General features: G+C 37.8%; 1 protein-coding gene across 2 annotated transcripts in view; it reads right to left on the bottom strand.

Moving 5' to 3' along the window:
- Positions 1-24278, bottom strand: part of plekhh2 (pleckstrin homology domain containing, family H (with MyTH4 domain) member 2) — a 44181-nt gene that overhangs the window by 16971 nt on the left and 2932 nt on the right. For both annotated transcript variants that reach the window (XR_014029037.1, XM_081350547.1), the window contains exons 2-11: positions 23801-23938; positions 7909-7971; positions 7020-7169; positions 6849-6932; positions 6670-6751; positions 4487-4690; positions 2717-3489; positions 2555-2630; positions 1473-1567; positions 1123-1291 (exon numbers count right to left, since the gene is read on the bottom strand). Coding sequence is in view for 1 of the 2 variants with exons in the window: in XM_081350547.1 (XP_081206673.1) it covers positions 1123-1291; positions 1473-1567; positions 2555-2630; positions 2717-3489; positions 4487-4690; positions 6670-6751; positions 6849-6932; positions 7020-7169; positions 7909-7971; positions 23801-23920 (1816 nt within the window). In the remaining variant the exon portion in view is untranslated. The remainder of the gene's footprint in view (positions 1-1122; positions 1292-1472; positions 1568-2554; positions 2631-2716; positions 3490-4486; positions 4691-6669; positions 6752-6848; positions 6933-7019; positions 7170-7908; positions 7972-23800; positions 23939-24278) is intronic.

Raw genomic sequence — 24278 nt, 5'->3', positions numbered from 1 at the left:
GTGATTTACTAAGATTTGCGGTTTGTGCTAGTTCATTGACTGGTATTTGCGCCATTATTTGACACCCAAGAAAGCATGTCTTAAACTAGACGCTAATTTGCTCTGCTATGGGTAAATTCATTATGAAAGTCATTTTGAAAATGATCTGGCTGTGTCTGAGTTCTTTAATTTGTGCGTTGTCAGTAGATCACGCGCAGAAGTCTCCACTCCCATCTGCGCTATTTTGGAATTGCGCTCTCATACTGATTTGCCCTGTTTAGTAAATCTGGCCCTATGTAATTAGAATGCGATGCCGTTAAAGTCCCTGTTGGTGTAATGGTCAGGTGTCCCAATACTTTTGTCCATATAATGTAAATACTGTACTTAGTAAATTGGCCAAGTCATTTATTTCTGTAAAATTTCTTCAAATTAAAATGTTGGCAGTTTGTAGTTGAAGACCTTTGAGTTTCTGTTGTATTTGACGATCAAATGAAATGGTGAAATGAAGTGAACTCTCAGAGCAGATCTGGAGTTCATGTGGAGTGTCCTCATATAGTAAGACAACAGACGCTGAAGACACCATGAGCATCAGACGTCCTTGAGTATGCGTAGTCTTATTTACTCTGAGACACGTGCAACATGCAGACTTCATAATGAAACAGCAGTCTTTTTCTGGTTTAATATTCAGACACTAGTCTATATCACAATTACAATTTGGTTATTTTTTAGAGCCCTACTTTTGATTCATTAATCAAAACATTTAATATTATGCAGTAAATTCCAAATTCCATGACTGGATTCTATAATTCTGTCTGTTTTCAAAGAAATCATAGGAATAATTTAGAAATTTGTTGTGACCAAAGAATTTAATAGATTTTCCCATGAATGCTCCAGTCCTTCATAATCATCAGATGAGGATTTTTAAACATAATTTTGTAGAGACTGCACTCATAAAGAATACATATTTTAGAGCAATGTTCCAGTGTATTTATTACGAGGACAGACCCACTGGGTAGCTGTGATTGAAGGTCTTGCTCAAAGGTACAATGGGGATAACTCATGGATTGATACTTGCAAGGTTCAAACCTGCAGGTGCTTGGTTACCAACCCTGATCTTTAAGAACTGCTGCATAATGCGTGTACCTCTCTTAAGTGATCGAGGGCTTCCTCGGCTGCTGCTCTTGTGTGACTCTGATCCAGAGGTCTGACAGTTTTCCTCCTCTCCAGAGTTAGACTGACACTCCTCCGAACTGTCCTCCTCAGAACTACACGACTCCTCAGATAACTGAATGTTGCATAACAAAGTCGCCTTCTATGAGAGTAAAAACAAATGTGGCATTCAACATAATTAAAAGATTTGCTTCTATTACTGATAGAAATGCAGACTCCTTTGCAAAAACAATTTCTACAAGGAACACTGCTGAGCATCACAGTCTTACAGTGAGACAGCCACACACTCCAACAGACAGATAAAGACACACACAGGTCCCTACCCCTTTCACTGAGGTGAAGACGGGTGTATTTGTGTTCCTGTAGATGAGGGATGTGTACAGCATGTATGCGGGGCATGAGGATGAGTGGGAGGAGTCTGGAAGAGGAGGATAGGACATCACTAGCTGTCAGTAAATGCACAATATGATTTAGGCAAGTAAGAAATGTTCCTTGATTACTTTGCTGGCCTTGGACTAATATTTACATTTCTATGCAACAATCATTGGCCAAACATCATTCTATGACCATAACTTAAAACTACAGATTTTAAAATCAAAGGGTTTATACAAGTAAATAAGAATATTGTTTCAACATGGGAATTTGGGTGAATCTCTGGGAAATTTGTCAAGAACATTTCTATTTGAACTATTTTTAAGATTTTTTTAAATGTAACATTTTTTTAAATTATTAATTTAATATTTAAATTCCTTTCAATTTCAATTGTAAGCCCATAATGAAAAAATAAAAATAAATTATAATGTGATGCAACAATGTTTTTCTTTAAATAGTAACAAATTTGTCAAGTGAATTTAATTTATGCTAATTTTTAAATTAATAAAAAAATATATTATTTGCATTTTGGTAAAAGGAATCTTGGAGGAAATGTACTTAATTGCGATAAAAATACAGTCACAATGAAAAAAAAAAAAAAAGAATAAACTGTCTTAAAATAGCTTTGCTATTCTTTATTGTAAAGTATAATTTTTCTAATACAATAGCTAAGGGAATGATGGCAAATTAAACATCTTTCTCTCTTCTGACCAACATAATCAATCTCTCAATATTTGTTTCCTCTTTTGTAAAGTTATACAAGCATTATCATGTATTTTTTTCTTTTGCTGTTAGAGCAAATGGCAATGCAAAAATTTGTTGTAGTTTACGTTCGCCAATATAGAAGTTTACCCAACAATGTAACTTTGAAGTTGAACCCTGGAAATAGGAAACATGTCCATGGACAGAAAATAACATGAACGAAATGCACGTGAATGATAATGAAGATATAAAATAAAGAGAGATGAATGAAGGGCAGCTGGATGGAAGAGGAAAAAAACGCAAATACAAAAAAAAACAATCTAAAACACACCTTTATTAGCTTCATCTGTACATGACGTCTCTGACAGACGAATTCCTGATTTTGCCACAGCGTATATTCTGCTCTCCTGCAGATACATGAAAACACAGGTTTAGCACATAAACTAAAACAACAGCAATTCATATTAGTTCAAGTATTAGTTCCAGGACTCACCCAAGAGGGCAGCCTGTGCAGTGGAGGGGTCGGGGGTTTACTCCCGGGAACAGCTGCAGAGGCGTCGGGTGTTTCGGGTTCCTTAGGTGGCATTTCAGCTGAAGGCACATCAGTATGTTCTCTTTCACCAGTCTCCATCTTTGGATCTTGGTCCATGTCAGTTTCTTGAGGCCGCAGGGGACGTAGCATGCTGATAGCATTTCGAGTCCGCCCGTGGGCGGCTTCACTGTACAATGGAGGCTGACTCATATGCTTCTTAGCCAATGCCAAACTAACATTAAATGCATTTGGATTGCGCAATCGGGGCTGTTTGGGGGAAGCTGGGGTGTCTTGGGTGTCCTGAGACGGGGTGGGCCGCTTTGGTGTGAGAGCTGGAGTTAGGACTGGACTGGAGGTGTTTGTGTCACTGGAGGAGGACGAAGAATCCAGACATTGCGACTGGAAGCGCTTATTTAACTCATCTGAGGATCCATCTTCAGCATCTTTCTTTGAAGCGTTCTTGGTGCCGGGGAGACAAAGTCTGGTGCAGTCCACACGCTGCATGTCATCATCAAACAGCGAGCTGCTGTCGTCAGAGGCGGTGTGGTATGTCTCACTTGTGGGTCGGCTGAATTGCAAACCTCCAAACAGACTCCTCTCTACCTCAGAGGCAGCGCTGGACAGGATAGAGGAGACTCCTCCGAGACTGTCCCGCTCACCCTCGTCTTCAGATCCCCCCTTAGAGCAACGGCCAACACACTCTGTTTCTGGGCGGTTTTGTTTTATTCCAGAATCTGGATTGGACCAAACACACAGACTTGGTAAATACATGAATACAAATAGTAAATATTTTGCAAACTATTGTCAAGCCATCCATTTCACTGAATCAGACTCATTACCAAACATGACTCATTTGAGCAGTTATTTTAGTGAATCAAAATGCAGTCATCGCAACCAGTGCAGTATGATTCCTGAGCAAATGACTCTTATGAGCTGGTTCTTCTGAATCAAAAACATGAATCACAATGTTACTGCGATTACTGTGAATCACACTGTTATGCTGTCATGCTGCTTAGTTTAAACATTTTTGAATTTCCAGATTAGGAAATACGTTTTGAGAAACTGTCCTTTTCTAGATGTTTTGTAGGGACAATTAAAACTGGGTGATCAAAATGAGATTTTTCCATTTGATTTTTTTATTTTTATTAAATGTTATATACTGTTCAAATGTTGTTTTATGGAGTCTCTTATACTCACCAATAATGCATTTTTTGAATAAAAAATACATTAAAAACAGAAATATTGTGAAATAAAATAATTGTAATTTATTTTAAAATGTCATCCATTACTCGAATATCCAGTGTCACATGATGCTTCAGAAGTCATTCTAATATCATTCTATAACATCAGATTAATTATTAACACCAGTTTTGCTCTAGCGGTTAATAAACAGAACTACATGCACCTTGCGGAAGAACATTGTAACACTGAACATTGTGTTTAAGTCTATGATGAGTCACGCAGGTACTGGGCTACTTCATAGTGGCACGACCCGTACCAGTCTAAAATAGCCAGCATATAAACACTTACTATAGGTGTACGTCAGGGCTGTGTTTGAACGGCTATTAGATGTCTTTTAAACGCAAAATTGATTGCTGGGAAATATCTTTAATGCCACTTTTGATCAATTTTATTTTGTAATAATTTCTTCCCAGCCCTGTTACATCTCTATCAAACTCATAGATAGAGTCAAAAGTCAAACAACTGAAGATATCATATCAGTCTTCTGACCATTAGGGGGTCTCCTGCAATCCATGTGTGTGTGGTCACGATCCGGCAGGGTGTCGATGCTCTTCTGGGACGGTTCTGGGCCTGTAAGTACCTGTGGGATCTTCCCTCTGTTTTGGAAACAGCCAAAAGTCAGACTGCTGAGACGCTGGGCCTCACCCACACTGGGCTGGACTGGGCCACCAGAGCCCAAAGTCTGCTCCATGACTAAAACAACACAAAACCATGACACTTAACAGTTTAAAAAATATTTTTTTCTGAATATATATATATATATATATTGTGGCGTACCACAAGGCTCAGTACTAGGACTGTTGCTGTTCACTCTGTACATGCTACCATTAGGAGATATCATTAGGAAACATGGAATTGGCTTTCACTGTTATGCTGACGATACTCAGCTGTATATTTCTTCAAAACCTAACGAAACTTACCAATTCACAAAATTAACAGAATGCGCTGATTTAAAAAATTGGACGACTCGTAATTTCCTACTACTAAATTCTGAAAAAACAGAGATTCTAATTATTGGACAAAAAACTCCCACTCGTAATAACCTAGAATACTGTCTAACACTTGATGGCTGCTTTGTTAAGTCTTCGTCGTCGGTTAGGAACCTGGGTGTGCTCTTTGATACCAATCTTTTATTTGAAAGTCACGTGTCTAGTATCTGTAAAACCGCATTTTTCCATCTTAAAAATATATCTAAATTACGCCATATGCTCTCTTTGACAAATGCGGAACAATTAGTTCATGCGTTCATGACCTCAAGGCTAGATTATTGTAATGCTCTACTGGGTGGTTGCCCTGCACGCTTAATAAACAAACTACAGCTGGTCCAAAACGCAGCAGCTCGAGTTCTTACCAGAACCAGGAAGTATGACCATATTAGCCCGGTTCTGTCAACACTGCACTGGCTCCCTATAAAACATCGTATACATTTTAAAATATTGCTGATCACTTACAAAGCACTAAATGGTTTAGCTCCACAGTACTTAAGCGAGCTCTTAACGCATTATAGTCCTTCACGTCTATTGCGATCTCAAAATTCTGGCCAGTTAATAATACCTAGACTATCAAAATCGACTGCTGGCGGTAGATCCTTCTCCTATTTAGCACCAAAACTTTGGAACAGTCTTCCTAACATTGTCCGTGAAGCAGACACACTCTGTCAGTTCAAAGCTAGACTAAAAACACATCTCTTTGACCTAGCTTTCACATAATACATTATAGACTTCTATAATTCAATGTTAGGCTGCATAGATTAGGTCAGCTGGAACCGGGAACACTTCCCATAAATCCTGATGTACTCGTTACATCATGAGAAGAATGGCATCTACGCTAATTTTAGTGTCTTTGTTCATCCCGAGGTTTTCCCGCAGCCTGCCGGATCCAGGCCGTATCCAGATCTGATGAAGGACCTTCGCCTGGACCCGATGACAACGCAGTGCTGAAGTGCCAACTAGTCTCTCCCTATGGAGGATCCCTTTACCACTCTACAGATAAAGCGTTGTCGGGAAAATTAGTTTTGCATACCTACCAAGAAGTGACAAAATAAAATAAAATTCTGTAACAAAATTTATAAGGAAAGACCAGTACTTTGTTTAGGCTTGGTTTGTAGGTAATTACAAACCTGTGCACATATATTCAAACGCACATAACTATAGAACCAATTCTTAATGCGCATGTGAATGCCTTCAGCGTTTATCACAGGTTCGCGTTAAAGTCTGTGTAGAGAGAATGGTGTCATCTTAGCGGCCGAAAAGAACCGCTATAAAGCCAAAACAATCTCTGTTATCTTAAATTATACGTTTCTCTCTGTAAAGCTGCTTTGAAACAATCTACATTGTTAAAAGCGCTATATAAATGAAGATGACATATATATATATATATATATATATATATATATATATATATATATTAAAAAATAAAGGATTCCATGAAGTGTCCTCTACTCAATACTACACAATTTGCATGCTACATACTTTTATAGTTTGTTTGTGTTAGTCAGAGTTGATAAAAATGTGGATAAATGTTCTCTCAGTTTAATCTTCAATATCATTGACAAAAAAAAAAAAACCTTGTCAACACTGTACATACTGCAGAACTAGCAGGATTATTATGGTAGAATGTTATTTTGAACATAGCCATGATTTAACCTACTATTTGATCACATGCATGATTACCTTGCAGTTGTCTTCTTAGGTCTTGTATCTCATTTTCCTGTTGTTGGTTGATCTCTCTCAGAGAGGCATTCTCTATTTCAAACTACAAGAATGATGACTGTGATCCCAAACATTCACACAATCCCCCACATATTTGTATATTTCTAAAACACAAATATATACAAAGAGCATGAACATACTTCATTCAACTTCCGCATGACCCATTCTTTGATCTTAGCTGCTTTTTCTTCCACTGTCTTGGCATCTTGGATGCGGTTCTGTTTCTGAAGGTGTAAAACGTAATGGATCACATTTTTCTTTTTAATGGATTTAAATAGGAGTTTTTGTATCCTGATGCAGGTATGACTGACCTGTTCCTCCAGCTGCTGCTCTAGGGTGTCAATAAGCTCATCTTTCTCCTTCAGTTCCGCTTGAAGATTTTGACAGCGCCTGAAAAGCTGCAGCTCTGAATCACTCGACTGGATATCTGAAGTCTTTAAACGCTCTTCCATCCACTGCACCTGCAAAAAACACACGCACATATACACAGTGCTAATAAAGGTTATATGATTATATACCAAAACTATATATATATATATATATATATATATATATATATATATATATATATATATATATATATATATATATATATATATATATATATATATATACACACTCACAGGCCACACCGGTTCAACTGCTCGTTAACGCAAATATCTAATCAGCCATTCACATGGCAGCAACTCAATGCATTTAGCCATGTAGACATGGTTCAAACTGAGCATCAGAATGGGGAAGAAAGGTGATTTAAGTGACTTTGAGCGTGGCATGGTTGATCTTGCAGGACAGGGCAGTCTGAGTATTTCAGAAACTGCTGATCTACTGGGATTTTCACTCACAACCATCTCTAGGGTTTACAGAGAATGGTCCGAAAAAGAGAAAATGTTCAATGAGCATCAGTTCTGTGGGTGAAAATGCCTTGTTGATGCCAGAGGTCAGAGGAGAATGCCCAGAGAATGCCCAGAGGAGAATGCCCAGAGAATGCCCAGAATAAGGTAGCACTTATTATAAACATAATAAGTGCTACCATTGTTTTCAAAGAAGTGTGATCTTTACAGTAAATAACCTGTGTTTAAAAATGTGTTTTAGTGTTTGAATGTCCCTTTAAGAACAGAATCATAATTCAGCTGAATCAAATACGAACAGTACATCCCTAGTATTTGATGAAATGTCCACAAGAGTGTTACTAGTATTTACCTGCTGGTTGCCTTCATATGCCCGACGCTCTGCTTCCAACACTTGCTTCTCCAACTGCTGCATCTGAGAGAGCAAGAACTATGAATGAATGAGCAAAGGAGCTGTGTTTGTGCATACTATGCATTCATATGAAAGTCTGCTTTCATTTTTCCTCTATGCCATGGGCGTAGAATAAGCTCTTCATAAAACATAGATTTGTCCCTGCACTTTTTTCGGCCAAGTGTGTTCATGTAAACGTTTTCATGGACCAATATGAAAAAAAAAAAAATAAAAAAAAAAAAATCAAATTTAAATTAAAAGATACAAGATAGTCTATGCATGACCTGACACTTTATTGTAATCCAAAATGAGGCAATGTCAGCATTATGGAGTGCTAAAGTCTGTTTCTTTCACACTAGAAGCCAGAGGGTGCCCTCATGCAAAAAGTATTCAAGTGAGGAGAGGATGTAATTTAAGTGTAATGGGTGAAGACAGAAGAACCCATAACTCTATCCCTCCACACATTAGATCCACAGAGGTGGAGCTGGACTAGGTCAAGCTCAACCCAGGCAAGCACGACTTACAAGTGAGACTCATAGAAGTAATTACACTTATGACATTCCTGGAAATCCGTTATGTGGAAAAAGGCATCTAGCACTGAAGCTGAATAAAAAGCAGAAACGTTTTGACTGATGAAACATGAACACAATAAATACACGATTGCAACAATATATGGGTTATGTGTGTTTTTCAAGCCATCTCGGGTTATTTACATAACAATAAAGTAGAATAATGCAGTGCTAATTGACATCGCCTTTATATCAGTAGAAATTATAAAATTTTCGGCCTTATTCTGCAATAAAAAAGTTTCATTAAGTGTTAAGGCCCGTTCACACCAAGAACATTAAACTATAAAGATAACTATAAAATAACTATATTAGTGTACACACCAGCAGACGGTATCATTCAGTTTATTTTAAGCGTTTGTTTGTCTGTCACTTTAAATGCTTAAACTCTTTAAAGCAGGATTGATTCTGATTGGCTGTCAATGTTTTTATCACCCATCAGCTGGTTAAAATCGTTCGTTTCTCTGTGCCGTTATCGGTATAGCTGTGGTGTAAACTCTGCCATTCTTTAATATTGAGAAAGATTTTTAGAACAGCATATTTTGTTAGTATTGTTCGTATAATATTGTTATATTTATAGTTATCACCCTTGGTGGGAACGGTCCTTTAGAGTGGCTTTAAAAAAACACATGCTATTCCTTTTTTTAACACTGTATAAAATCCATGATGACTTAATGCACAAGTGTTTGTAGTAGGCCTACATAAACAAATTATAAAATTGTCATTCGGAAAATATGGGCTAGTAAAAATATTTTAGAACATTAAAATTATTGGTTATTGTTCAGCAGTGTATTTCAATTCTTAGCTCATTAAAAGCAAGAGATAAGAAAAATAAAACCTGTCAATTAGACAAAGGTCAGAATAAACTAGTATTACACATACTATTATGCTCTATGCATAACATATTCCATGCATTACTAAGGAAAAAAGCCAGCTGATTTTGTAAACAAATATCCTCTAAGCTAGGATTTCATCTTTTTATACATATTACTCTAATAGCGTAGCATTGTCAGGAATGCAGCATGTCCATTTTCAAATAATTTTTACCAAAGCAGGAATGCCATGCTATATTACCATAACATTCCATCAAGTCTTTTATTTATCTTTTCTTGGATGAGAAGACCATAAAAAATTCCTGTAGAAAGTTAGGGAATGCAAAAACTACTGTCCAAGCAAGCCCTGAAGCTGTGTTGTATTGAAATGAGTTTTGTGGTAAACCAGTGGTAATGATTCAGTAGCTGGTCATTTTGGTGACTTTACTGTCATCATTTATTAACATAAGTTTCTGGGAATTTTGACCACTTTATTCTCAATCCTCATACTTTCTAGTTGAGCTCTGATATCAATTCCATCTTCCTCTTGCATGTCTTTTACAAGCACTTCACACATTCAGGGTTTTAGTTGTGCCCATCTGATTGGAGTTTGCTGAATGGCTCTTGGAAATCTAATGTGGACCCTGTGTGAAAATGCTTATATTGTGCATATAATTATATTGTGCATATTATTCTTACATTTTTATTTAATTGAGTAAACAATTTTTAAATACAAATGAAATTATCAGTGTAAATAATGTAAATGAAAAACATTTATAATGTAGTTATTTGATTAGTGACCTAGAAATCTAGGAGCACAATCTCATTTATCTCTTATTCATTTTATGGTATACATTAAGTTGAGAGGCCAACAGGGTTCAAAAGTAACTCTGCTTGAAACAAAATATTTATTTTTAGATAAAAAATGACATATATACATATAGGTAAAAAGTGAAAAAAATTTGCTTACACCATTTTTTGGAGTATACTTTATAATTAAATATAAGTATTTAGAATGTCATTTTTTTTTGGCTTTTTAAGCATTTTTTGGGGGTATTTTCTTAATTATATCTTTTTGATTTTGGAGTTAAATTCACGAGATTCATGTGTGGGTGTTATTCGCTGGAACAATTTGCTTGTTTCTACTTTGGCATGAGCTCCATCAGCAACCTGTTTCTTTTCACAGAGTTCCCAAAGGAAAACAGACAAATATGACCTAACACACTACTAATAGGCTAGTTACTGCTGCTGCACTCATATTTTCCTATGAACACCACACAACAGTGTTCTATGCAGTTGTGTGTATGTGACTGAATGATGTTCTGATCTTTCTAACAGCCTCTCTTGTTTACAAGCCTCCGTCATTAAAGATGTTTAATAAGGCTCAATGCACAGCGGACTACTGACAAAACTGTCATTATGATGACTCTGATGGAACGATCTTGTTCATGTAAACCTTTTCTGCTCTACTTCTCTTGGACTTAAGTTAAAGCACATTTTGTTGGATTTGTTAATGGTGCATTAGTCAGAGCTTGATGAATGACATCAATCTCTTATTCACTGATGGAAGTTAAAAAGATTTATGAAGACTCTGGTTAGTTTTCCATCATTAAAGTCTATTGCTATTCAGTGTTTAGTGAGCCAATTCCTAGACTAAACCAAAGGGTGTGTCCCCAAAACACACTGATGGTCAGAAATACATCACACACTCTACACACACTCATTATCTATATCATCCTCACACAAAGCCACTATCCCCACAGACTATTCATACACACATGTGTAACTAACTACAGATATGCTCATACCACAACAACCACACATACACACATAGTGTATACACCCATCCTCATCTGTGGTCAAGCTGGTCCACCACTGCCCAATGAAGCAGATATAGAAAATAAAAAATAGCAGAGTAATTACAGACTGTTCTGAGAACAGCTGCACAAACCAGTCAGATTCTGGCCAGTTGAGCCACAGGTTAATGGTACATATTAACATGTGCTTTTTTCTAAAGCTCATCTTTAAATCCGTTGGATGCTGTGGTGAGAAGCATAGTTTCTTGTTAAAATGACATGTGGACTTAAATACATCATGCTCCTGGGCACAATATTCAGTGAATTCTAAATCTTTCATGTTATTTAAATAGATATACATTTTAATTTATATTTAGCATGTCAACAGTCAGCACCATTTTTGAGGAATGCGCATGTGCATAAATGTGTAAAGGAACCCTGGCGTATGACATATGAGGGAACCAGCGACAAATTAAATATCAAATAAAGCAAAATTACATAGAACAAAAACAGTGAAGTAGTCATCAGTTCATTACAGCAGAATGTCAGAAAAATTATGTTACGTGGATAAAGCTGCTGACTGAATGAAAGTGTAAAACTGTACGCCAAATACTGCATGTTAACGTGATTAAAACATTTACGACTTTCTGTTGTTTATGTAAATTAACTTAAAGGAATAGTTCACTTCAAAATGGCAATTCTGTCAACACAAAAGAAGATATTTTTAAGAATGTCTGTAACCAGACAGTTGATGTACTCCATTAAGCGTACCCAAAGTATTTTTTTCCTACAATGGAAGTCAATGGGGTCCATCAATTGTCTGGTTACAGATATTCTTCAAAATATCTTCTTTTGTGTTCAGCAGAAGAAAGAAATTCATACATGTTTGAAACAACTTGAGGGTGAGTGAATGATTTTAAAGTGAATTAGGGTTGGGGTTAGGTTAACCGTATAGTACATTTACGTGTGGTCACGTGTGGTCCGGATAACCGTATAGTACCAAGAAATCTTACAGACCCTGAACTTTTGAACACTAGTGTAATCTAGTCTAGCTGGAGTCCACCTGGAAACAATGTTGTGTTTAAGAGATATCAAAAGATTTCAGAAACCTTTGTAACAAAGTAAAATTGCTTATTCCACTATGGTTTGCCTGTGATTGATCTGCAGTGCCGGTCCTATTTGGTATTCTAAGGCACTCCAAACAATCCAGTACTAAAGTGAGCAGTCTGAAATCCCAAATTGATTCAGATCATCTTGCCATGTTTGACCATTTCAGTGAAAATAAGCATCACAAAAGTATGGAGCATTGCATATGACATGAGAAAAGAACAAAAAAGATATTGTTGCTACAAATTAAGAATTGCACGAAACATAACAATTCAGTTTCTTAGTTTCAATTAAATTGTGGCCAACAATGTACTAATTATTTCGCTTGTGGCTTTAATTTAACTAAAATGATTAAACAAATTAATAAGACTGTGGCCATGATTTTAACTAAAACGAAGGAACAAATGAATAAAACTTGAATAAAACACGAAATAAGGAAGGAATTCTTTGCAACAGTATATTTTTCTTCCTCATGTCCTGTGCAGGGCACCGTACAAAAGGGTACTATAAGTTCTGATTATTTTCTGACAAAAATGTGATTTGATTGTTGAATAAAAAAATAAAAAAATACTAATGGTATTGACATGATGGGCGACTGATAATGGGAGTGCATTATACCAAAACAAACTAAAAACCTCCATGGATGCTTTCATCAGTTTGCACCTGTAAACTCCACATTTCGAAAAATAGTTTTCTTGAATCTACTACGATCCCACCCCATATGGTCCTGGCTACAGTCAGTCTTCCATTCCATGAATTCCATCCATGGCCTTCTGTGGCCGGCCCGCCCTGCACCCCTCATCCAGCCTCCCTCTACAGGCCAGCTCACAAAGCCTGTCTGTATGACACCCCTCACAGCACAACAGCTCCAAATTCCCGAGCGTCACCCGGCCTCTGCTCCACACTCCACTCATCTGTGTCCTACACACTCAGGGGGAACAGCAGCATACTGTATACTGGATACACTTTGGAATGTGCTAGAAGCTAACATGATGAAATCTGATGAAATCAGCTGAAATAAATATTATGATGAATAATATATTTCCTTCTCCCAAAGAAAAATGATTTTAATTATAAATTGTATAATAATTATATTAAAGGGGTACTTCACTGCTGGCAAAATGGGCTTTTCTATAAAACTTGTCTGTCTATGTAGTTGAAAAGCATAGAATTCAAAGAGTAAATGTTTAGCGGGAGTGAGTTATTTTCAGTTTCCAGTGAAAGGTTAGAGGTAGAGAGTTATTGCAAAGAATCATAAATATGGAGAGAACACTGCAATGGAAAATCTGATAAAGCTTTGTGTTTGTAATCTCCATTTAAAACTGGACAATAAACACAGACTTTAATACCACGTTCAAAACGAGGTTGGAATTGGGAATATTCAATTTGGTGTTCCAGTCAATCACACATCACCTTCACTTGTTGAACACATGATGTCGCAATGACACAAGAGAGCATGTTTGTTTCAATTATATGGCGAAAAAGAAAAAAACTACAAAATGTGTTCGCATTGAAAATAGCCGACGAAAAGCAAAATTTAAAGGTATCATTATATAAATAAATAAATATATAAACTTATTACATGGCTTGGTTGAATTCTAATGTAGAATGCGGTCTGTATATTTCTTGATAACAGGCCGCTGCTAAGTATAACACACCATTGCCATGAAAAACAGAGCGTTGCTATGGACGCAGGATTCTAACCGTATAGACGGAACAGACTATTTTCTTTAGCGGAAGCAATACAATCGTTTTTAAGTCAATAAACTCCTTTTTAAAACAATATTTTGTGCCAAATTATTGATTTATTTGGTAGGTAGCCAGGTAATAAGCGGGATAATGTAGAGCGAGGCGGTTGTTATAGCGAATACAACCCCTTCAGGGTGATTCAAGACCCCTCCGCTTCACGTCCTGATCAGCCTGTTGGGGTTGTATTCGCTATAACAACCGCCTCGCTCTACATTATCCCTTACATAATGTTTATTGTTACAGTTTGACATAGGGTAGCTCCACGCAATGCTTGTTGGAAGCCGCCATCTTGGAAGTGACGTTAAATGACGTGTCTCACTGAGGTCTGGGTTGATCAGTTTGTCCCGAGTTCACAGGTCAAGATGTCCGACATCAAACAGCATTCCAGGTGTTATTTACAATTAGGACGTGGGAAAAATCTGAATCCTGAGTTGTTTGGAACGGAGCATTGGGGCAAAAAAAAAATAAAGTTAGCTAATGCCTTAACTAATGTTAATGAATGGGGCTTTATCATAAAGTGTTACCAATTATACATATCATTCACAAGTTCACACTTACATATAATCAGATATAGTATAAAATATGCACATTTGGCGTGATGTCCGAGGAGAGGGCTCTGAGCTTGGAATTTGGCCTGAACTCAGAGCACTAGGGAACAAGTCAGAAACATGTCAATAACAACAATGTCTGTACTCTCTGGCCACTGCTGCACAACTAAACGTGGAATCAATCTGAAGGTGTTGGGCATGAGGAGAAGTGGAGCGTTAACCTACAACAGATTCAGACTTCGCAGTGTGCTTTCTGTGTGAGTACAGTATGCATATTTAACTGGACTTGAAAGCTGCCCTTATTTTTACCATAACGGTTTAAAAGAAAGGTTTGCATGAGTTCAGAAGCAGGATATGGTTTAGCCACTGAAGTTTTCTTCATGTGATCCTTCGTGACATTCTTTGAGGATGGCTCACTGCGAATGTTTGTTACTGTTTTGAGTTTTCTGTGCATGATGAGCAGTTGCTGTCCATGTTTGGTTGATTCATTTCAAACTTTACAAAACAGGATGCAAAGCAGGGGAGAAAATGACCTACATTTCTCCCAACAAACCACACTTGCATCACCATATACAAGTTTGTTTGTGTATGTATTTAGGATGCTAACTTCCTGTATAGCACGAAACCAGGCATTTCCTCCCATGGGAGTCTCAGTGATTAAAGGATAGTTTGTTTTGCCACTGTTCGCATGTCTCTCTCCTCCCATTTTACTCCCTTTCTTTCCCTTTCACTCTTATACCTCTTCATTATCCTACAAGGCATGTGCAAAACTATAAAAGAAATTCAACAAATTCATAATAATTTGAGACAACCCACTAACTAGGGATAACTAAGAAGGATAGTCCCTTTGAATTGGAATCTCACTAGAAACACACAATACTATGTGAAGTCCACTTCGCAGAACACTTATGGTTGAATGGAACACAACTATATAAGTCACTGAATCATTCACTTAAAGGGTTACTTCAGGATTTAGCATTAAGCTTTGTATTAGTAGAAAACCTGTAGTATTTTCGAATTACCATGCTTTCCCCCCTCATATCCCCCTGAGAGGAGAGATTTATGTATTTTTTGTCTGGAAAAAATCCTCAGATGACGCAAAAATCGTCATTTTGCGTCATCGGAGGATTTTCTGGCCAGAGGCTAAAGACTACAGCCAATAGATGGCGTTGTTCCGCATGTTTTCAACCCGCCCATACAGGGTGGGATCTCACTCACAGAATGTATACAGTATCAGCCGTCTTTCTTTGGAAGCTAAGCTAGCATGCTCTTGTTCTGTGGAGAAAGCTGAATAATAGGAGAAATCTGAGTAAGTAGGGGTTACCATCTTCCTTTTCCCGGACTTGTCCGGCGGGCGAGACTGTTAAAAATGTCCGGGATTCGGCTTTTGTGTTCTGCGGTCGCCATTCATTGTTTACATGCACACCTCTCGTTTCAATCTAACTGAATTAATTCCGATCGGTGAATCTGACTGTAGTGTTTACATGAACGCTAAACAAGTGATCGGTTGATGTGCGTTTTAACATTGCTAAGAAAATTCCCACTCCTCCGTGAGACATGCGAGACCCGGCGCGTCTCAATAATGAAGCCACCGGCCTTGCGCCGTTCTCCCGCGGCCGTCAGCCTCGTCCTGCTCGCCACAGTAAACATGATGAATGGCGACTGTAGAACGCAAAAGCCGAATCCCGGACATTTTGGGTCTCTAAATCCCTGGCAAACTCATCACTTACTTAGGCTAGCCTTGTTGTTTTCAACTGTGCTCACTGCTCTCTAACCGGTAGGCGTGGCCTCCTAAGGCAGCGAAGCAAGTGCATTCTGGGAGTTGTTGTCTTTCATCCACATAAGCCAAAAATACATTTTCTAGCTTTTCTCAGTCTAGAAATCTCCAAATTCAAAAATTTCTCCACATTTCTTCTACTTAAATGACCTATTTTAAATACACATTCATCTTCCCAGAGGTGAAGTATCCCTTTAAAGGTGCATTGCGCATTGACTTAAAGTCTCTGAGTTTTTGCAGAACTAGGGTAAACGTACCTATTAAGCTCAAGTACCCATTAAGCACACTACCATCTTGGAGCTCAGATTATAAAAAGAAACAGCAATGTATTATCCTATTTGATGTATTAACCAATTGATGTGTTTGTTACTATTTACCTCCTGTAATTTTAAACCAATCAGACCATTGCACACTGAGATATGTGTGTCCATGTGTTCACACTGTCTGGCGGCTATTTTCAAAGCTGTCTGAAAACTTTCACCAGAAGAGGAGCCCCTCAGATGTGCATTTTTTATATGTTTAAACATTTATTTTGAAGAAGTACATCTTCTTATTGCAAAATTAAGAGATTAATGTTTAGACTTTTGAATATTATAACCTGGAACCTGGATGTGGGAAATAATTACAGTTAGATCTAAAAGGTAGTTTTAGCAACATAGCCCAGATGCTACAAACATAGCTAGCTTACTAGCTGTATAAGATTGTGTGCTACATTAATATATTACTTCACAGGAATTAATGGCTTGTACTTTTAAATCCATAATATTATAATTTTACATTTTATTGATAGTCTGTGGTTTTAAACTGCTGTAATTTTTAAAGAATTCATATTATTGTTAGGTGAGCTTAAAGGGTGCACTACTATGACAATCACACAGCTTCAGTGTGACATCAATTAGAAAAAGCATAATTTCATAGATATTGTCTATAATAGTTGTTCATATTAAAATTGGTATAAACTTAATACATTACCTAGATTATTAATTTAGCTAAATATTTTCCTTTAAATTTTAATTTAATATTTATTAATTAAAAAATGTTTTTGCTCCAATTAAGCACAGTGTGTGCTCCCTTTAAGCTCACCCACATTAAACGTCTATGTAAATACTTAATAATCAGAATTTAAATATTAACTGATGGTTGTCACTATGTTAATCTTCAAAAAAATGATTAATAAACTTATTTTCACAGTCTTAAGATGACAAAAGCTAGACGAAACTATAGTGTATGCCCAAAGATGAAAGAGGCATGTCATACAAAGAAGGAGCCATCAGAAACCTGTCGTATCTGTCCAAGAAGTTTGGAGTAGACAGGAAAGCTCTGACCCAGAGAGTTAAAGGGATACTCCACTTTTTTTGGAAATAGGCTCATTTTACAACTCCCCCAGAGTTAAACAGTTGAGTTTTACCGTTTTCGAATCCATTCAGCCGATCTCCGGGTCTGGCGGTACCACTTTTAGCATAGCTTAGCATAATGAATTGAACCGGACAAGACCATTAGCATCTCTCTCAAAAAAATGACCAAAGAGTTTCGATATTTTTCCTATTTAAAACTCGACTCTTCTGTAGTTACATCGTGTACTAAGACGGACGGAAAATGAAAAGGTGCGATTTTGAGAGTATAGTTCCTAGCCATATCAGCCTAGAAAATTGAAACTTTACATTTTCCGTCGGTCTTATTACACGATGTAACTACAGAAGAGTCGAGTTTTAAATAGGAAAAATATCGAAACTCTTTGGTCATTTTTTTGAGAGAGATGCTAATGGTCTTGTCCGGTTCAATTCATTATGCTAAGCTATGCTAAAAGTGGTACCGGCAGACCCGGAGATCGGCTGAATGGATTCGAAAACGGTAAAACTCAACTGTTTAACTCTGGGGGAGTTGTAAAATGAGCCTATTTCCAAAAAAAGTGGAGTATCCCTTTAAGGAGCTCATTGGTTTGTTTTGTTATTTGATTTTTCAATATGGGTTACATAGCTGAACGTGGACTAGTCTAGATGTTGCAATGAGTTTGAATGACACGTCACTATGAATAGGGTAGGCTACCTGATCAAATTGAATGCCTTGTTGCTTGATTTTAGTGTACTGTTTTTTTGTGATTGACTCTGTACCTTCAAATAAAACTTTTTTCAATTATTCCTTAAAAAGGTTGTTTAAAATAAACAAGAATTTTTAATAAAACTTGTTGTGAGCTTATTGGGAACAGGGGTGTGCTTAAAGGGTACAAAACGTACCCATTAAGCACAGCCAGACTTTTTATATTTAATGATGTACATCTTAATTGAAATACTTTTGTCATTTAAAATAAAATGAAATATTATAGTGTGAGAGATTAATATTTTATTTTAAAATAACTTCTTGTACTAAAAGCAATATCTTGTGCACTAAAAATGTCTCAATGTAGATTTTGGTGAGCTTAATAGGTACGTTTACCCTATGCCCCCTCTGGCGACAGGCGAAACTGCAACACTACAACTGAACGCGCATGACGTCACGCCCAGTCTCAAATTCCGACCCGAATCCCTCTTATTTATTTTACTGTACAGGATTATAGAGGCAATCGCAGTGATCAGAGAAGGGCTCATTCAGCCAATCAGGCAATTGTTTAAGCATGTATGGGTTAGAAAAAAGGGTATTTTTAACATGAAATGTTGCACAATGCACCTTTAACCGATTGTTCAAAACCACTGATCCATTTAGGAATAAAAAAACTCTACTGTGTGTTGCTCGGAGACGTGTAACTGTTCTGCAGTTGATTCATTAGAAATATTTTAGTAGGTGGAGCAAAAATAGACAAAGGGCCCTATCTTGCACCCAGCGCAATTGAGTTTGTCCACCAACGCATGTATCATCATTCCTATTTTGCTTTCAGGACTTTTCCCTCCACAGACGCACGTCGGTAAACTAAGAAATGCATTTGCGCTCCCAGGGGGCGGTTCAGCACAAAGATGAGGCGTGTTCTGGCGCAAACGTTCCCTGATGCAATTTTGCAGGTTTAGAAAACAATTCCGCCACTGACCAGGAAAAATCTAGTCTAAAGTCAGTGGCGCGTTGCGCTTGTTATTCATATGCTATTTAAGGGCGCATGCTTGGCCATAATCAATGTAGCGTGTGCACTTTGCTTATCTCATCTTCACACAGACGCAGTTCTCATTTTTAGAAAACCATACATTATTACAAGGAAAAATATTAGATGAGGGAAATCATTGTTGTGTCCATGAAGATGTGAAAAAAATAGGCATAAATCTAGCTTACACATTTACCCAAATTTGTATACGCCTGTTTAACCGAAGCTGATTTGGGTGAGTTTCTCCCATCCCCATACAATATCACTTTTCTGTCTTTTACGGCCCTGACGAGAACGTCGGTCTCCTCGGCTGTGAACCGCTCCTGACACGCGCCTGGCAAATCCGCCGTTATAATAGCAATCCGCTATGGAACAAGCGCGCCTGCTCTTAAAGGGAATGTGAGATGTCGCTCTGATTGGTTTATTTCACGTTACGCCCAAAACACACCTATGAATAATGTAGCTACTTCAGACCAACCCATTTTAGATTTGCGTCGGGCGCAAGAGTCATTTATCCTGCCGGTATAATAGCAACAGCGCCCAAGACCCGTCCACAAAGTTACTTGCATTTCGCACTTGATACTTGCATTTCAGATCGTTAAAATAGAGCCCAAAGTGAGATATTGTGTCTAAAACGTAAGTTACTCAATATTAAAGGGATACTTCCTAGATTAGCATTAAAGGGTAAGTTCGGTATTTTACACTTAAAGCCCTGTTTACAGATCGTTTCTGATGAAATAGAACGGTTAAAGGGGGGGGTGAAATGCTCATTTTCACTCAATCTCCTGTTAATCTTGAGTACCTATAGAGTAGTATTGCATCCTTCATATCTCCAAAAAGTCTTTTAGTTTTATTATATTTATAAAAGAAAATAGGCTGTACCGAGTCTTTCCGGAAAAAAACGAGCGTCTGGAGGCGGGCCGTGTGGGCGAAGCCAGAGCCATAGAGAGAATCCATCGATCTGGGCTTTGTTTATATTCATCGTCGAAATGCAGGGAACAAACAGTCTACACAACTCGTTTCTGCATCCACTGTTCCTAACGCTGGGTTCTTTGGTAAGCTTTCCCTCACCAAAAACACTTTGGAGACACTATGCAGCGCTGCCGATGATTTCCTGTTGAAGCGCGTTGAGGTGCGCGGTCGCGCTTTTCCGGGAGAAATGCTCATATTTTGCAGCGATTTTTGTATGAGCATATCAGTGAACACCCCTGACCACTCGGTGAGTTTCATCTCTTTGTAAACGAAAGTTTAATGCGTTTTAGGAAGGATATGTTCGAGTGCACCTATACACCCATTCTGGAGGTGGGGGGGGGGGGGGCGAAAGAAACCTAAAATTCTCGGGACAGCAGTATGTGTCAAAATTTTAATCTTAACCGTTCTATTTCATCAGAAACGATCTGTAAACAGGGCTTTAAGTGTACAATACCGAACTTACCCTTTAAGCTTTGTATCAGTAGAAACCCGGTAGCATTTTCAAATGACAGTGCTTCCCTCTCTCATGTCCCCCTGAGATGAGAGATTTCTGTATTGTGTGTCTGGAAAAAAACTCTGATGTCGCAAAAATCGTCATTTTGCATAATCGGAGGCTTTTTTGGCCAGAGGCTAGAGACTACAGCCAGTAGTAGGAGCTAGTTCTGCATGTTTTCAACCCGCCCATAGGGGGTGGGATCTCACGATAAAACAGCGTTTTTTCAGTTTCGAGTCAACTAGTTCCAGCAGTGAAATATCACTTTAACTTTGTTTAATTGTTGTATGCATTTGCATAAAACTGTCAGTCATTTTTCACAAAAGTGCTGTGCTTTAAAAAGAAGCTATGGCCTGTTCGCACCAAGAACTATATCTAAAAAGTTTAATTACAGCAACAGAGTCTGCTTACTGAACAAATAGCTCAAACTAAATAGTCCGTTTGTGTCAGCAATAATATAGTCACCATTATAGTTCTCTTTATAGATATCCTCCTTGGTATGAATAGGCCTTTCATTTAAAGACACAACTTCTTGTAGTAGGTTTAAATAGTTATGTTTCCATTCAAAGTTGCAAATTGAACTTGCACACTTGAAAACTGGAATATTCGTTTCCATCAAATGTGTTCAAGAGAACAAAATCGCCACTACCTGGAAAATTGGCGCTAAATATCTGTAATAAAAATGGAAGTTGATGCAATTGGGGAAGTGAGTGGCTCTTTTTTAATGATCATAAATGACTTGCATCTCAGATCACATAGAAGAAACACAATAAACACTGTCACGTTCTCTTGCGTTCGGATGCCTAGTGTTTGGGAACGCAATCACGTGAGAAACTTCTGAGAGGTCATTATACACGATTGGTCTGCTGATTAGTCTAATTACCAAATCACATCCACCGTTGAGGCAAAGTCATGTGAGCTTGTGTTGCACACCGAGGGATTTATTCGGTAAATGTGTTTCTATCGTATGTCCATGTGTTCTTGTCGGATCAAAAGTTGATCCGCCCCACTTGAGCAGAAAAAAACTTTTTTAGAATGTATGCGCATTTTAGAGTTTCCATCCAGCATTAAAATAATGTGGATGGAAACACAGCTAGTGTGAGAATTAATTAGCACAATGACAGCATGCGAAAATACTCTCCACAAAGTTGCACCTCTTAATCCAGCCCATGTTAAGCACCACTACTTAAAATATAGTATAAATAAATAAATAAATAAACAAGTCACCTTTTTATTTGATCGGTTTTTGGCCGATTATCCCACACTTTCCTACTTCCCTACTTTCCTTATCCTATGACCTATTCCTTCCCCTTCATCCTCTTCCTTTGTCTAGTTCTACAGGATTAATCTCTGACATTTCCTCAAACTGATCTTACCAGCTATCTGTATATTACAGCACAGCTGATCCAGGATCTGCAGTGAAAGGACATTTTAGGAAAGAGGCCCTATGTAAACATCTAATGGCAGCTTTTAATTACAGCAGTAAGCGAATGCATCCACATGCTATGCAAGGGAGGAATAATAGATGGCAAACTTAAGCGGGCCCAGACGGTACCCAGCTGATAACAACAACACGTCTATAGATGAAGGAATGAGAAACCATTACAATGAGACAGAATATGCTAATCAATGACTAGAAGATAACTACATATTAGCTACATAAATACATCAACTAACCATTCAGAAATGTTGTCTACATGTTGTCACTTCTTCTTGAGTCTCTCCATCTTTCTGACTTCAGTTTGAACATAAAAGGCAAAAAGTCTTTGACATTTTCAGTGCATGTGTGTGTGAGGTAAAAGGACACAAGCTGTTGAAGCTCCGTCCTCTGTGCCGGGAGCAGCAGCTCATTTGCATTTAAAGGAACAGACACAAAAAAGGTGCGTTTTTTGCTCACCCTCAAAAAAGTGACAACTTTAACACGCTATATAAAAATATCTGTGGGGCATTTTGAGCTTATACTTCACATACAAACTCTGGGGACATCAAAGACTTATTTTACATCTTGTGAAAAGGGCATTATACCACCCCTTTAACTCAGATTGTTTTGTGATGCTGGTTTCAAGAGGCCATTACTGAAAGATGGTGCAGTTAAAACTTTATAAACTTTGGGAGCCAAAACTTTAAAAATGAGCAAGACTGAAGAGCTGACTATGAATCAATTCACTGAAACAGACAGTTTGAACTGGTCCATGGAAATGAAGTAACCAAAATGTGTCTAATGACATGATCGACTTACTTTAGGAAACTTAAGGGCCAAAACAAAACCAGATTTCATGTGACTGACCTTCAATGTTGAAATGTAATGTAAAACATACAATATAAATATATATTTTGTAAAAGAAAAATCCTAAACTTGACCTCTCCCCAAAGGCAAGACATTTAAAGCACCCAAATACATCTCGAGTCTGTAATTCAAAGACGATTCTGCTATCCCAGAATGCAGCAGTCTGGAGCCCTGTGGTCAGGCGTCTGTTTATATTAACCTCTAATCTGCTCTCCCTCGAGATAGGCCAAAGAAATATGCCATGGCACAAATACACACACACACACACACACACACACACACACACACACACACACACACACACACACACACACACACACACACACACACACACACACACACACACACACACACACACACACACACATGGAAATAAAAACCAAACATGGAAATGAGCAAATAGTTAGGTGGCTTTTTTTGCTTTTCCTAGAATTCACACTACTGAGTATCTCTCCTATATTAATACAGACAGGAATTAGTGGGGCGGTGACAGTTGCAGACAAATCTTATGCGTCGTCTGTTATTATTTTAATAAAAGATGGCTAGGGGTAAAGTAGGTTTTACTTGCTCAGCAGCATGCAGTCTGATATAATGATTTTTAAAGATCCGAGAGCACCAGTGTAAAACAGCAGTCCAAGTGAAAGGACTCAGGGACCGAGACATAGTGCGTTTGACTGACCTTTTCTGCCGTGAGCTCTCGGATGACTCTCATCTGCCCACGGAACTTGAAGAGCAGGGCCTCGAGGGCCATGTACTTGTCTTTCCATTCCCTGCCTGCACATTCATCACCCTCCGCCATGCCGTCACCCCTCAGGCCCTGCAATATTATATACACAGCATGAGACTGAAGCAGACGGACAAACAGAACATGCAGTAGAAAACCACTCAAGAACTTAAGCTAATGAACATAGGTCCAAATATAAATCATGTGCAGGGCTGGGTGATGTATAGCTAAACAAATATGTACATATTTTCTCTAAGGAGCACAGAGGAACCATCATTTTGAACAACCAGCAACATTTCAACATTGAAATGTGGTTAAAATAACATAAAAAAAACCACTTAAATAACGCTTAATGCTCAATGTAAAAAGGTTAACAAAATACCAGATCAACAACATTCATTCGCTCATGTTGAAAAGATGTTGAAACAATGTT

Source organism: Scardinius erythrophthalmus (assembly GCF_964197995.2).
Source record: "Scardinius erythrophthalmus genome assembly, chromosome: 21".
NCBI lineage: Eukaryota > Metazoa > Chordata > Actinopteri > Cypriniformes > Leuciscidae > Scardinius > Scardinius erythrophthalmus.
Note: the sequence above shows the minus strand (reverse complement) of the source record. Positions and strands in the feature narration are given on the sequence as shown.